General features: G+C 39.4%; 1 protein-coding gene across 4 annotated transcripts in view; it reads left to right on the top strand.

Moving 5' to 3' along the window:
* Positions 1 to 13,727, top strand: part of CTNNA3 (catenin alpha 3) — a 1,910,358-nt gene that overhangs the window by 1,701,879 nt on the left and 194,752 nt on the right. For all 4 annotated transcript variants that reach the window (XM_027530426.1, XM_027530429.1, XM_027530428.1 and 1 more), the window contains one exon: positions 2,888 to 2,980. In XM_027530426.1, the coding sequence (XP_027386227.1) occupies positions 2,888 to 2,980 (93 nt within the window). The remainder of the gene's footprint in view (positions 1 to 2,887; positions 2,981 to 13,727) is intronic.

Raw genomic sequence — 13,727 nt, 5'->3', positions numbered from 1 at the left:
CAGCTTTAGCATCATTCCTTCCAAAGAAATCCCAGGGCTGATCTCCTTCAGAATGGACTGGTTGGATCTCCTTGCAGTCCAAGGGGCTCTCAAGAGTCTTCTCCAACACCACACTTCAAAAGCATCAATTCTTCGGCGCTCAGCCTTCTTCACAGTCCAACTCTCACATCCATACATGACCACAGGAAAAACCATAGCCTTAACTAGATGAACCTTTGTTGGCAAAGTAATGTCTCTGCTTTTGAATATGCTATCTAGGTTGGTCATAACTTTCCTTCCAAGGAGTAAGCGTCTTTTAATTTCATGGCTTTTCTCAATTTTTTGTTTTGATATCATATGGTTTTAATAATACTTACTCCATTTATTTGTCACATGTAAACACCTTGATTTGTGGTAGCCACATAGTGGTTAGCCAAATTGCTACTCAGAGAAAAACACCCTTCTGATCATTTTTGCTTTTCCTTTCAGAATTTATTAAGACATAATTAATATACTATAAACATCACCATTTAAAGTATTTTAAATATTCACAAGAGTGTATGATCATTACCACTTCTGACTGTAGAACGTTATTGCCATCCCGTTTCATACCAATGCCATCCCATGAAATGCCATGCCATTTTATACCCCAAGGGGTATGAAACCACATACCCATTAGCAGTCATGGCTCCCAACCCCCTCTTCCACTCTCTGCTTCAGGAACCACTAATCAAATCTCTGTCTCTATACATGTGGCTATTCTTGAATTCCAAATAAATAGAACCATATAATATGTGGCATTTTGTAATTGACTTGTTTCACTTAGCATAATATTTTCAAAGTTTACCATGTTGCAGTATATATTAGTACTTCATTCCTTTTTATAGTATTCAACTAATATTCCTTTGTAGGGATTTACCATGTTTTGTTTATTCATTCATCACTAGACATGTTTCTTGGTCATTATGATTGCTGTTGCTATGAATACTTGTTTACAGATTTTTGTGTAGATACATGTTTTTCATTTTTCTTGGGTATGTACTATTGAGTGAATCGGGTCCTACTTCCCACTGCTTGCAAAATCAATACTCAGATTCTTTTAACGTCTGAGCCACCAGGAAAGCCCTATAGAAAGAAAAGTCTCCTTTAATCAAAGTGCTGGCAATCTAGGGAGATAGTTAACTCAATGTCCCCCAAACACCATGTCCAAAGATTCTGCTAGATTATAAAAACACTTAAAGGAAAGAAGGGAAGTAATCTAAATTAATCATTGAGATGGGGGTCAAGGTCATCACCATTGCCCTCTATGCAGGCTCAGTGAATTCTTGTGATATTCCTCTAGGTGCTATCTTATTCACACAGTTTGATCATGAGATTACTGGATGGAAACTAGGGAAAAGATTTGGTCATACATATTCTTCAGTTCTACCTCTATAATCTATGGAAAGACCTGACAAGTTAGGCAAGATATCATTTGATTAAAAGATCTGAAAGCTGTACTTGGCAGGGAGATGAATAGAGCATGGGAATCCCTGGCTTAAATTTTAGTTACAGTATGGCTGAAAGAGATGGGATACCAGACCACCTGAATTGCCTCTTGAGAAACCTATATGCAGGTCAGGAAGAACCAGTTAGAACTGGACATGGAAAAACAGACTGGTACCAAATAGGAAAAGGAGTACGTCAAGGCTGCATATTGTCACCCTGCTTGTTTAACTTATATGCAGAGTACATCATGAAAAACGCTGGGCTAGAAGAAGCACAAGTTGGAATCAAGATTGCCAGGAGAAATATCAATAACCTCAGATATGCAGATGACACCACCCTTATGGCAGAAAGTGAAGAGGAACTCAAAAGCCTCTTGATGAAAGTGAAAGAGGAGAGTGAAAAAGTTGGCTTAAAGCTCAACATTCAGAAAATGAAGATCATGGCATCTGGTTCTATCACTTCGTGGGAAATAGATGGGGAAACAGTGTCAGACTTTATTTTTCTGGGCTCCAAAATCACTGCAGATGGTGACTGCAGCCATGAAATTAAAAGACACTTACTCCTTGGAAGGAAAGTTATGACCAACCTAGACAGTGTATTCAAAAGCACAGACATTACTTTGCCAACAAAGGTGTGTCTAGTCAAGGTTATGGTTTTTCCTGTGGTCATGTATGGATGTGAGAGTTGGACTGCAAAGAAAGCTGAGCACCAAAGAATTGATGCTTTTGAACTGTGGTGTTGGAGAAGACTCTTGAGAGTCCCTTGGACTGCAAGGAGATCCAACCAGTCCATTCTGAAGGAGATCAGCCCTGGGATTTCTTTGGAAGGAATGATGCTAAAGCTGAAACTCCAGTACTTTGGCCACCTCATGCGAAGGGTTGACTCATTGGAAAAGACTGATGCTGGGAGGGATTGGGGGCAAGAGGAGAAGGGGATGACAGAGGATGAGATGGCTGGATGGCATCACTGACTCGATGGACATGAGTCTGAGTGAACTCCGGGAGTTGGTGATGGACAGGGAGGCCTGGCGTGCTGCGATTCATGGGGTTGCAAAGAGTCGGACACGACTGAGCAACTGAACTGAACTGAACTGATGGTTTTGCTAAAGTGACAAGAAAAGGAGCTTCTCTGTCCATGGAACTCTCCAGGCAAGAATACTGGAGTGGATTCCCATTCCCTTCTCCAAGGGATCTTCCTGACCCAGGGATTGTGCCTGGGTCTCCAGGATTACAGGCAGATTCTTTACCATCTGAGCCATTAGTGAAGGCCTCCTGCTGAGGGCAGTTTCCTGCAAAGAACTGCTTACATAAGTACCAAGGAGAGGAGTTGCTGGGTCATAATGGTAACTCTGTGCTTGCTGAGGGACTGCCAGACTACCATTTTGCATTTCCAACAACAGTGTTTTGCTTTCTTTTTATAGACTCCAGAAGAACTAGAGGATGTTTCTGACCTGGAAGAGGATCATGAGGTTCGCAGTCACACCAGCGTTCAGACTGAAGGGAAAACTGACCGGGTAAGTCACTTCCCTGAGGGGAGAGCTGTGTGCTAGGCCCTTTCCTTATCACTCCAGGAAGTGTCTCCCAGGTGGGACCCCTGGATCTAGAACTGCTTCTGTAAAGCCCAGAGATAGGAGTCTCAGGATGCTGGGCAGCATTGTGAGGGCAATAATTTCTTCTGCCTTGAGAGCTCTCAGTGAAGCCATTTCTCATTAGGCAGTGACTCAACCCATGCCAATTGTGGTCGTTATAGTAGCCATGGGAATATCAAAGTGAAATGTATACCTGTTTGTTTAGAGTGAAAAAGAGAATCCATGAAGTTGTAAATATACTCTGAGGTTCTAGGGGAAATTAATCAAATTCTGAGGCAACATGCCTCTATTTTCTCCCTTCTACAATTCTTCCTTCTGCCCACCTCAAAACACACACACACACACACACACACACACGTTAATCAATTTTTGAAATACTCTGAGATGTTCTACTTTGCTTGGGAATTTGTGGAACCTTGATTTCCTAGCCACTGATAACTTGCAACTGCAGAACGGACTACATAGCATGTAGGTCTAAAGCCAGTCAATATAGCATGGTGTCTGAGACTGCCTGGGAATGCATCTGAATCAGGCACTTCCTTGCTGGGTTCCTGGGGAACTCACTTAGCCTTTCTCTACCTCTGCCCTTCAATTTTGTAAAGTGAGGGTACTAATAGTATTCTCTACATAAGGATTGCTGTGGGAATCGACTAAATTAATGAAAAGCATTCTTAACCTAGTGCCTAGCTCATAGTAAGTTCTCAATCATTACTTACTGTTATTGAGAATTTACTAAGTAGCAACAGGGTCATTGTTATCACTATAGCAATTATCATCATTATCATTTTTACTATTATTAAATTAAGTGTCATAAAATTTGGAGATGTATGAAACAGATACATTTAAGAACATCCCATGTCGGGAATTCCCTGGATGTGCATTGGTTAGAACGCTGTTTCCATTGCGAAGACCATGAGTTTGATCCCTGGCCGGGGAACCAAGATCCCACAAGATAGATGTATGTGGTAAGATGTATGTACTTGAAGTTTATATGACTAGTGAAGGAAAATGGCTTAAATCTGTCCTCTACCTGTATCACCTGACCAGAGCTAAGATCATATTTAGATATGTTCTCTCCCAGGCATCTTACATCCCTAATAGCCCCATATTTCTTATAATTACATCTCTATGCTTTGAATATATTCATGAATTCAGTCTAATGATTATTTGAGACTTTGTCTCTGCATTCAATATAGCATTTCCTGAACTTTGTGTCCACTGGACTGAGTATATCTTTTGACATATTTCCCAAGAATCATTAATTTAGAAAGATATCATAAGATTTTGAAGTCAGAATCTGTCGATAAGTATTTGAATACTCATGCCATGCTCATTCCTGGTCACTGAATAAGACAAATGTTTGATTCCTTTTTGTTTGCAGCTGTTACGAAAAGAACAAATGCCTGTTTGGTTCTTGGATTATGCAGACTCTGCTATATCAAACATGTACTACAACCAATTTCAGACAGTGTTTAGTAATGGAGTGACAATTATTTATTATCATTTTACTTTATGCATTGCACTTCCAGTAGCTTTGGCTCAACATCATCTGTTACTGCTGTCATTGGTGGCAAATGCCACTGGGCATTGTAAGGTCTGTAACCAACAAACAATGATTTACATTCCACACTCAATAGAGTGCAAAATACTAAGAGACCAATAGGGCATGCCTTATGAGATGGCAAAGGAACAGCAGTGGAAATTAGTGGTTATCTTAATTATTAAACATGAGTAGTCACTGGACCAACACCTGGTTCTAACCAATGATCAGGCATCCCAGAGTGACACAGGAGAGTGGGTTTACTATAGGTTTATAGAGCATTCTTTAGAGTTCTTGTTTATTCAGTTCATGCCCTTAGCAAGGATGAAATAGACATCTTTTATTTTAAAAACTCAAATTGGAGAGAGATTAAAATAGACTCCTAAGATAATAAAATTCTTAAACTTGATAATAATATTTTTTGTAAGCCCTAAAAGAATCTTCTTAAATATTTTATTAAATATAAACTAAGGTACATTTTCTTTTTAAACAGAGCTGTGCCAGTTATCATTAACACTTTAGAGAATGTTTCCAAATTGTTGTTTTTGTTCAGTCGTTAAGTCATGTCCAATTCTTTGTGACACTGTGGACTTCAGCACACCAGGCTTCCCTGTCCTTCACTATCTCCTGGAGTTTGCACAAACTCATGCCCATTGAGTCAGTACTGCCATCCAACCATCTCATCCTCTGTCATCCCCTTCTCCTCCTGCCCTCTATCTTTCCCCATGAAAAGTTTCCAAGTTGGTGTTTTATCTAAGAGAAGCCCTGAAGCCCTGAAGGGTTTTTTCTTTTTTTTTTTCCCCTTGATTTTACTAATCAGGGAACTCAGTTCAGTTCAGTCACTGAGTTGTGTCTGACTCTGTGACCCCATGAGCTGCAGCACGCCAGGCCTCCCTGTCCATAACCAACTCCTGGAGTCCACCCAAACCCATGACCATTGAGTCGGTGATGCCATCCAACCATCTCATCCTCTGTCGTCCCCTTCCCCTCCTGCCTTCAATCTTTCCCAACATCAGGGTCTTTTCAAGTAAGTCAGCTCTTCACATGAGGTGGCCAAAGTATTGGGGTTTCAGCTTCAACATCAGTCCTTCCAATGAACACCCAGGGCTGATCTCCTTCAGAATGGACTGGTTGGATCTCCTTGCAGTCCAAGGGACTCTCAAGCATCTTCTCCAACACCACAGTTCAAAAACATCAATTCTTCAGTGCTCAGCTTTCTTTATAGTCCAACTCTCACATCCATACATGACTATTGGAAAAGGATATATGACAAAATCTAAGCAGCATATAAGTTCTGGTAAAACAACATTTATGCATGGAAAAATGCTCTGACCTTATGCATATGAAGTACTTTTAAATCACTGAAGTCTTCAGAAACTGCAAATAGTTTCTTATGAAAAAAAAAAGAAAAAAAGGGTGTTCTTGCTTAAAAGTCACTCCTGAACTTAGAGAACTGAGCAAAGGAGAGATGAGAGAGTAACTTATAATTCTCAGTTCAGTTCAGCCTCTCAATCATGTCTGACTCTTTGCAACCCCATGAATCGCAGCACGCCAATCCTCTCTGTCCATCACCAACTCCCAGAGCTCACCCAAACTCATATGCATCAAGTCGGCGATGCCATTCAGCCATCTCATCTTCTGTCATCCCCTTCTTCTCCTGCCCCCAATCCCTCCCAGCATTAGGGTGTTTTCCAAAGAGTCGGCTCTTCGCATGAGGTGGCCAAAGTATTGGAGTTTCAGCCTCAGCATCAGTCCTTCCAATGAACACCCAGGACTGATCTCCTTTAGGATGGACTGGTTGGATCTCCTTGCAGTCTAAGGGACTCTCAAGAGTCTTTTCCAATACCACGGTTCAAAAGCATCAATTCTTCAGTGCTCAGCTTTCTTTATAGTCCAACTCTCACATCCAAACATGACCACTGGAAAAACCATAGCCTTGACTAGGCAGACCTTTGTTGTCAAAGTAATGTCTCTGCTTTTTAATATGCTGTCTAGGTTGGTCATAACTTTCCTTCCAAGGAGTAAGTATCTTTTAATTTCATGGCTGCAATCACCATCTGCTGTGATTTTGGAGCCCAGAAAAATAGTCAGCCATTGTTTCCACTGTTTCCCCATCTAATTAGACTCAAAGAATTTCCATAGTTTAAGCAAGTCCTATGGAAATGGAAGCAAGTTCCAGGTCGTCTGGCACTAGCCACACACATTCTAGTACAACATGCTTGTGAATGTGGGTCAAATTTCAGCATCCCTTAAGATCTCATTGCCCAACTATTGCCACAGTCAGTGTTAAGGTGTTGATATTATAATTCCTCTAACAGAAGATGACTCATGGAACTTAACACCATAAGGCTTAGTGTCAGATCTATTTAAGCCTTACACATTTTCAAATGTCCTAATACTACAGTTTTCCATCAATAACAAAATCAGATGGTTGGTTATTATTTGGAAACTACATAGTGATGCTTAGAACCTGAAAATCTCCCGAGTGAATTACTTTGTGTTGATGACATGGATTCTACTTAAGTAGAATCACACCATGGATGACCTTTTTGGGTGACACTCTGAGGTCTCCAAGGATAGAATCCAGAGACAGAGGCAGTTATTCCTTCTTCAGCCTCTTATCCCTTGGCTTCTTTGATATTTCAATGAAGGGAGCATTCTAATTTCTAGAAAGTTTCCCTAGGTTATTGTCTGCAATATAGGCAGCAGTAACCATGGATACTCAGGAAATTGCAAGTGGCAGGAGGGTGGTAGCTAAAAATATATTCCTCAAGTCTACCTAAGGGACAACTGTGGGTTTAGAAAGACTCAGTAAAATGAGTTGAAAGAGTTTTGTGAATAGAATGGTTGAATAAGTGGCTTGCATTTTTTGGCCCTGCTATAGACTGCAAGGAGATCCAACCAGTCCATTCTGAAGGAGGTCAGCCCTGGGATTTCTTTGGAAGGAATGATGCTAAAGCTGAAACTCCAGTACTTTGGCCACCTCATGCGAAGAGTTGACTCATTGGAAAAGACTCTGATGCTGGGAGGGATTGGGGGCAGGAGGAGAAGGGGACGACAGAGGATGAGATGGCTGGATGGCATCACTGACTCGATGGATGTGAGTCTGAGTGAACTCCGGGAGTTGGTGAGGGACAGGGAGGCCTGGTCTGCTGTGATTCATGGGGTCGCAAAGAGTCGGACATGACTGAGCGACTGATCTGATCTGATCTGATAGAAATATAACGTAGACATTAAATGTGTGGACTTTGGTTGGATACACACAAACTTTGGTTCAAAATGGAGTTCTACCAATTTGCATCCATGCGTCCCTGGGAAAGTTAGTTTATATTTCTAACTTTCAGTTTCCTCATCTGTAAAATTGTGATAATAATAATATCTATTATTACTAATAGATTAAGTGGAAGAAATGAGTAAAGGGAGTCAAAAATGCTCAGAATGAAGAAAATAGTAGTATCTATTTTATAGCTCTTTTTGAAGATGAGATATATGAAAAATAAATTCATTTCTCATGCAAAGGAAATACTCAATAAATTTTGATTTTTACAACAGTGAATGTCAGTATGTGCATAGACTTGTGTGCGCTAATGTTACACTTCATTTCCTTTTGACTATTTCAAAGAGCTTTGTAAATACAGATCTCTCAGTCTTTCAATATAAGATTACTTTGGTCATCTGGTTTTGTGGGGATCAACATTTAGCAATCGATTACCAAAATTTTTTCTGAGTTTTTTCTTTTTTTTCCCCCTCCTCAGGAAGGGAACTTTTCAGAAAGTGCTTTAAGTGGTTAAAAGGGAGATGATATTAACGTGATTATTAATGATGCTAACACTTTTATGTACATTTTTATTCATGTAAATAATGTGGATCTGAAATAATGGTCAGAAAAAGCAACTTTTGATAGTAAGAACAAAACACTTTACCCCATAATCGCCAATTTCTTATTTCCTTCAATGATTGTGGAATGCCTGGCTCCTCACTGGGAGCTTTTCTTTTTTGTGGAATTGTGGTAGCTTGGTGATCTATTAGTTTCCATCTTTCTCCAGAGTCCTCAGTTACCTTCACTAAAATATATAGGGCTTAATTTCCTAATTTTATGGTACATACTCATAAAAAAGAAAAAAAAAAAACAGTCATCCTGGTATTTTATAGGGTGTATGTTGGTGACTGTTTTGCAAGTAGTCATTTGAAATCACCTACTCTTTCTCTGCCTCTGTTCACAAAGGACAGATGTTCTAGTGTCTTCCCTCTGCCAAAACAGCTGGAAAGCCAGTAAGATCTAAAGACAAAAAAATGTGTCCTGCCTTACACAATTTAAACTGTGATTATTTCTTATAGATAAGGAGTGTGAAAGGGAACTTATTTAACATTGCTGACTAAGGCTAGGTTTTTATTGGAAGGTATTTGAAGTTGTGGTTTCTAATTGCTGAAATCCAATTGAATAAATATAGCATTAAAATAAACAATTAAAATTTTATAATTTCAACTATAGATATTTATTTCAATATGATAAAGTTATACTTTTTTAAAGATACATTATTCATCATATTTATAGATGATCCAAAATGAAAGAAATTGTAATTTGTTGTCAGTTTGATGACTCATATTTGTGCTATCTTTAATATTATACCCACTGAAGAATATATAGTTTGTAAACCTACCCTGCCTTAAAGAATACCATTGAGACCATTAAATTTATATATGCTTTATAAATAGAAGTAAATTAGGACAGAAATAAGAACAGTTGCCTAGGTTACTGGAACACCCTCAAAGCGTCAACAGCAGCAAATGAATTGGAGCATATCAAATCTTAAAATACTGGAGATGATTCTTGGTATTAAAAAGTGCCTCAAACTTCATGTTGGTGATAGGTAGAACATGCTCATTGTTGCTTTTTAACATGCAGTCTGCTGAATATCTTCCACCATGAGAAAGAAATATCACCATGAATGAGTGGTGTATTTTAAAAATTGGAAACATTTTAATAGTCCTATTATCAGAATACACTCTCCACAATTCAAGTTTATACTGAATTACCATGCAGAATATGAAGAAGATATGACCTCATTACCTTGTTAATATAGTTTGGTTTAGGTTGCTATGAAAAGCACAGGTCTGGTAAGCCTGAATGAAATGACATTACTCAGCAGCACTACACTATTGCACATTATCATCATTTGTTTTTACAATTTCTATTCTGTATTTGGTGATGACTCTGCTTTCTTACCCTTCTGAGTGAGCATTCTCAGTGCTTCATTGTTTTCTCTTCCTCTGTCTATTCATATGCATGAGGGTTCTGATGTAAGCTCTGGAGTCCTCAAGTTTTTTCCACTTTTCTTGGATATGCTCATTCAGTCCCAAGACTTCAGATGTCATATAGAGTGCCAACTCCTGTCTCCTGAACTCCGGCTGCATATATTAGCAGGCCTGTAGGCTTCCTTGCCTCATGTAGCTCATAGGTACCTGTGAAATTCAATGTTTCCAAGCCTGAATGCATCATTTTATCCACAAATCTAACCTGACTCCCATATTCTTACCATGCTGCTGTACATTCATGTACAAGTCTGAACCTGTGAATTATTATTTTTACTCCTTCTTACAGCTAATCATACAATATGTTCTGATTTTATTATCTTTTCAATATTTTCTGAACTAATCAATTTTTTCACCACCTCCACTATACCACTTTCAAAGAAAATCTGCACTGGACAAGGTTATAAAGGACAGAGGAAGACTTTACTCAAGACTCTTAGAATAGGAGAGAGAGAGACCTGAACTTAGGCTGAGTTCAAGTTTGCTGAAACAAGGAGGTGAATTTCAGAGATGAGGCGAGGGGAATTGGAGGCCATCTATGTTTGCTAACTGGCTTTACCCAAAAGAAAAGTGAACTTTCCCTATTTTCATGACAAGAGGTAATGTACTTTTATAATGTGCAGCAAGGTGCCCTCTAAAGTTAGGCTCCTCCCCTTCCACGGAGACTGGAAGTTAAGGCTCCCTCTTCCTTGATGATTACATTTCAGAGGGATGGCTCCTAGGTGCCTGAGAAAGACAGTCCTGGGTTGTAAAACTGGCAAGAAGCATGGAAAATACTTACATCTCAAAGATACAAAGAAATTATTGTCAGTTTTATGAAGTGCATGGTCTAAGAAAGGGGAGGTCAGGGGCTGAGAGTCTGGAAGAAGGCTGTGTAAAGCCCAGTCAAGGTATGCTGTGTGTGCAGTGCTTAGTCGCTCAATCGTGTCCGACTCTGCGACCCCATGGACTGTAGCCCACCAGGCTCCTCTGAAAGGTCCACAGGGACTTTTTAGGCATTCCAAGAATACTGGAATGGGTTTCCATGCCCTCCTGCAGGGGATCTTCCCAACCCAGAGATCTAACCTGTGTCTCCCGAATTGCAGGCAAATTCTTTACAGTCTGAGAGGCCGGTTAAGCTGAGGGGAGTGTTAAGGTTGTTTTGGTCAGCACCTTAATTCAGACACTGGCATCTCTTGCTTGATTACCTATAGCAGACTCTGAAATTGTCTCTTGTCTCTAGCTTTGTAAACTTTCATTCCCTCACTTGAACTCATATGTTTCTAAAGTGCAAATCTCTCATCCGTCACCATGCATTAAACCCCGTCACCATGCATGTAGGTCTCAGTGTCTCCCCATCCAACCCCTCAATGTCCTATGTACCTACAAGAGCTTCAGGATCTACTCCCTGCTCCTCTTTTGCCTCATATTTCACCACTTTCCCTCCACATGTGACCTTTTGTATGGAAATCATTCTTCCTAGAAGGCAGAGGCTCTCCGCATACAGTTCTCTTTGAGGAACACAGTTATTTCCCCCACTTCCACAGTTATGTCCTCCCTTTCATCAATAAATACCTGCTTATTATTAGGATTTCAAAATTGCTTAGACTTCTGAAACACAAGTCCAAGTATAATTTTCCCCAACATCCATCTGTAATATATAGAGAGTCCCACATCATGATATTCATTTTTGTCCATATAATTTCCTGTATGGTGGCTTTTTTTCTCCCTCCATTCATTAAATCTAACTAAACCTCATTAGTACAAAGAGCACATTTTTGTCTCATTTAATGTTATATTTATAGAGCCTCGCACACTTCCTGGTACAAATCTAGATAAAGATTTAGATATAGATGATGGAGAAAGGTAAGTATTACCTTCCTTCTGTAAGACATCTTGCCTCAAAGGACACTAGGTCCTCAATATATTAAGCCTAGTTGATTACATAAATTTCTTTCCTGATCTTTCTGCCTTCCAACAGTCATACTTACTTAAGATTGATAAATCTTACTATAAATTGTTAGTCACTACTCTGAAATATTCTGTGGCTCCCTACTACCCAGTACCTGCTAGTATAAATATTAATTGCTCTGCTTCTTGCCAAAGTTCTTCACAATGCCTCCTTATTCCTGGTCCTCTAGGCATACAAATCCAAAGACTCTCTTTATTTCCTGAAATGACTCCTGTGTTCCTGGTAGTTAGGAGTATCCTTAAGACTATGCTTTTTCCCCATGTCCAAATTGTCTACCTTCTGTCCTCTGTCAAATGCAAAAGTTCTTTAAGATGAGCTCAATTCCTTTTATTTAAAAGAGGCTTTCTTTATTCTTAGACACTGTTGATTTAATGATGCAAAAACTTCTGTTGAGCAGCAGTCTAAAGGGCACTGTACTTATTCCTTTTTAATTTTTACATGCTAGGGCTACCAGGATCTATCTTTCTCTATCCACAGTGAGGTATTGTGCTTGGAAGTGTCAACTTTGTTTCATACAACTTCTTTGCCCAAATTGAAATTCAGTGTCATTCCTCTGACTTTACAAGTCATTGTGTAGAAATTTAGGCAGAGAAAATTAAAGTTCAAAGCATTGTTATTATTTTACCTAAAAAAATTGTATATTGGAGTTATTTCCATAAATAGTTCTTAAAATGTCAATGCAGGAAAGATAGTTGCCAAATATATTAATATATTCTCACTTATCAGACAATGGAACTATATTAAAATATACATATTTCACCTTACCTTGACTTTTGAGAAGTTCTCAATTAAAATTAATGCTTAGTAACTAATCTTTAATGCCTGGAATATTTGTCTCTTGTTTCTAATTGATGGTCTTATTCAACAGAGTGTGTTCTACTCATCAATGCCTTCAGGGCAGAGGAAAAAGCAAGTAGAAAAGCCTTAAGGAAAGAAAGCTCTTGGAAGCAAGTATTAAGGGAGTGAAGGGGGTCTAAGACTAAAAATGAGGCCTGATATTGCAGGGCGTGTAAGTCATTGTAAGACAGCTTTTATCTTGAATAAGGTGGGAAGCTGTTGGATAACTTTGAGTCAGAATGACATATGGCTTATTTTAAAGGAGTCATTCTGAATATTGTTTTGAACACTCTGAGTAGTGTTCAATAGAAAGCAGGAAATTAGAAAAGTACTGCTAGTTTCCAAGTAAGAAATGAGGCTAAGACTGATTTTAAAACTAGAGAGATTAAAAGTTGTCGATTGAGTATATATAGTGATGGGTGAATCAATGAATTCACCGAAAATTAGTTGCTGAGTATCAGAGACAGAGAAGGGAGTCAAGTACAACTCAAGGTTTTTGCCTTGAGAACTGGGAATGTGTACTTATCATTTATAGTGTTATGAGGGAGATGAAATTGATCAGATTACAGATGGAAGATGAGAAATTAATTTTGGATATGTCTAGTCTAGTCAAGGATATGGTTTTTCCAGTGGTCATGTATGGATGTGAGAGTTGGACTGCAAAGAAACCTGAGTGCCAAAGAATTGATGCTTTTGAACTGTGGTGTTGGACAAGACTCTTGAGTCTCCATCCTAAAGGAGATCAGTCCTGGGTGTTTATTGGAAGGACTGATGTTGAAGCTGAAACTCCAATACTTTGGCCACCTGATGCAAAGTGCTGACTCATTGGAAAACACCCTGATGCTGGGAAAGATTGAAGGCAGGAGGAGAAGGGGATGACAGAGGATGAGATGGTTGGATGGCATCACCGACTCAATGGACATGGGTCTGGGTGGACTCTGGGAGTTGGTGATGGACAGGGAGGCCTGGCGTGCTGCGGAGCATGGGGTCGCAAAGAGTCGAACACGACTGAGCAACTGAATTGAACTGAA

Source organism: Bos indicus x Bos taurus, chromosome 28 (genome assembly GCF_003369695.1).
Source record: "Bos indicus x Bos taurus breed Angus x Brahman F1 hybrid chromosome 28, Bos_hybrid_MaternalHap_v2.0, whole genome shotgun sequence".
NCBI lineage: Eukaryota > Metazoa > Chordata > Mammalia > Artiodactyla > Bovidae > Bos > Bos indicus x Bos taurus.
Note: the sequence above shows the minus strand (reverse complement) of the source record. Positions and strands in the feature narration are given on the sequence as shown.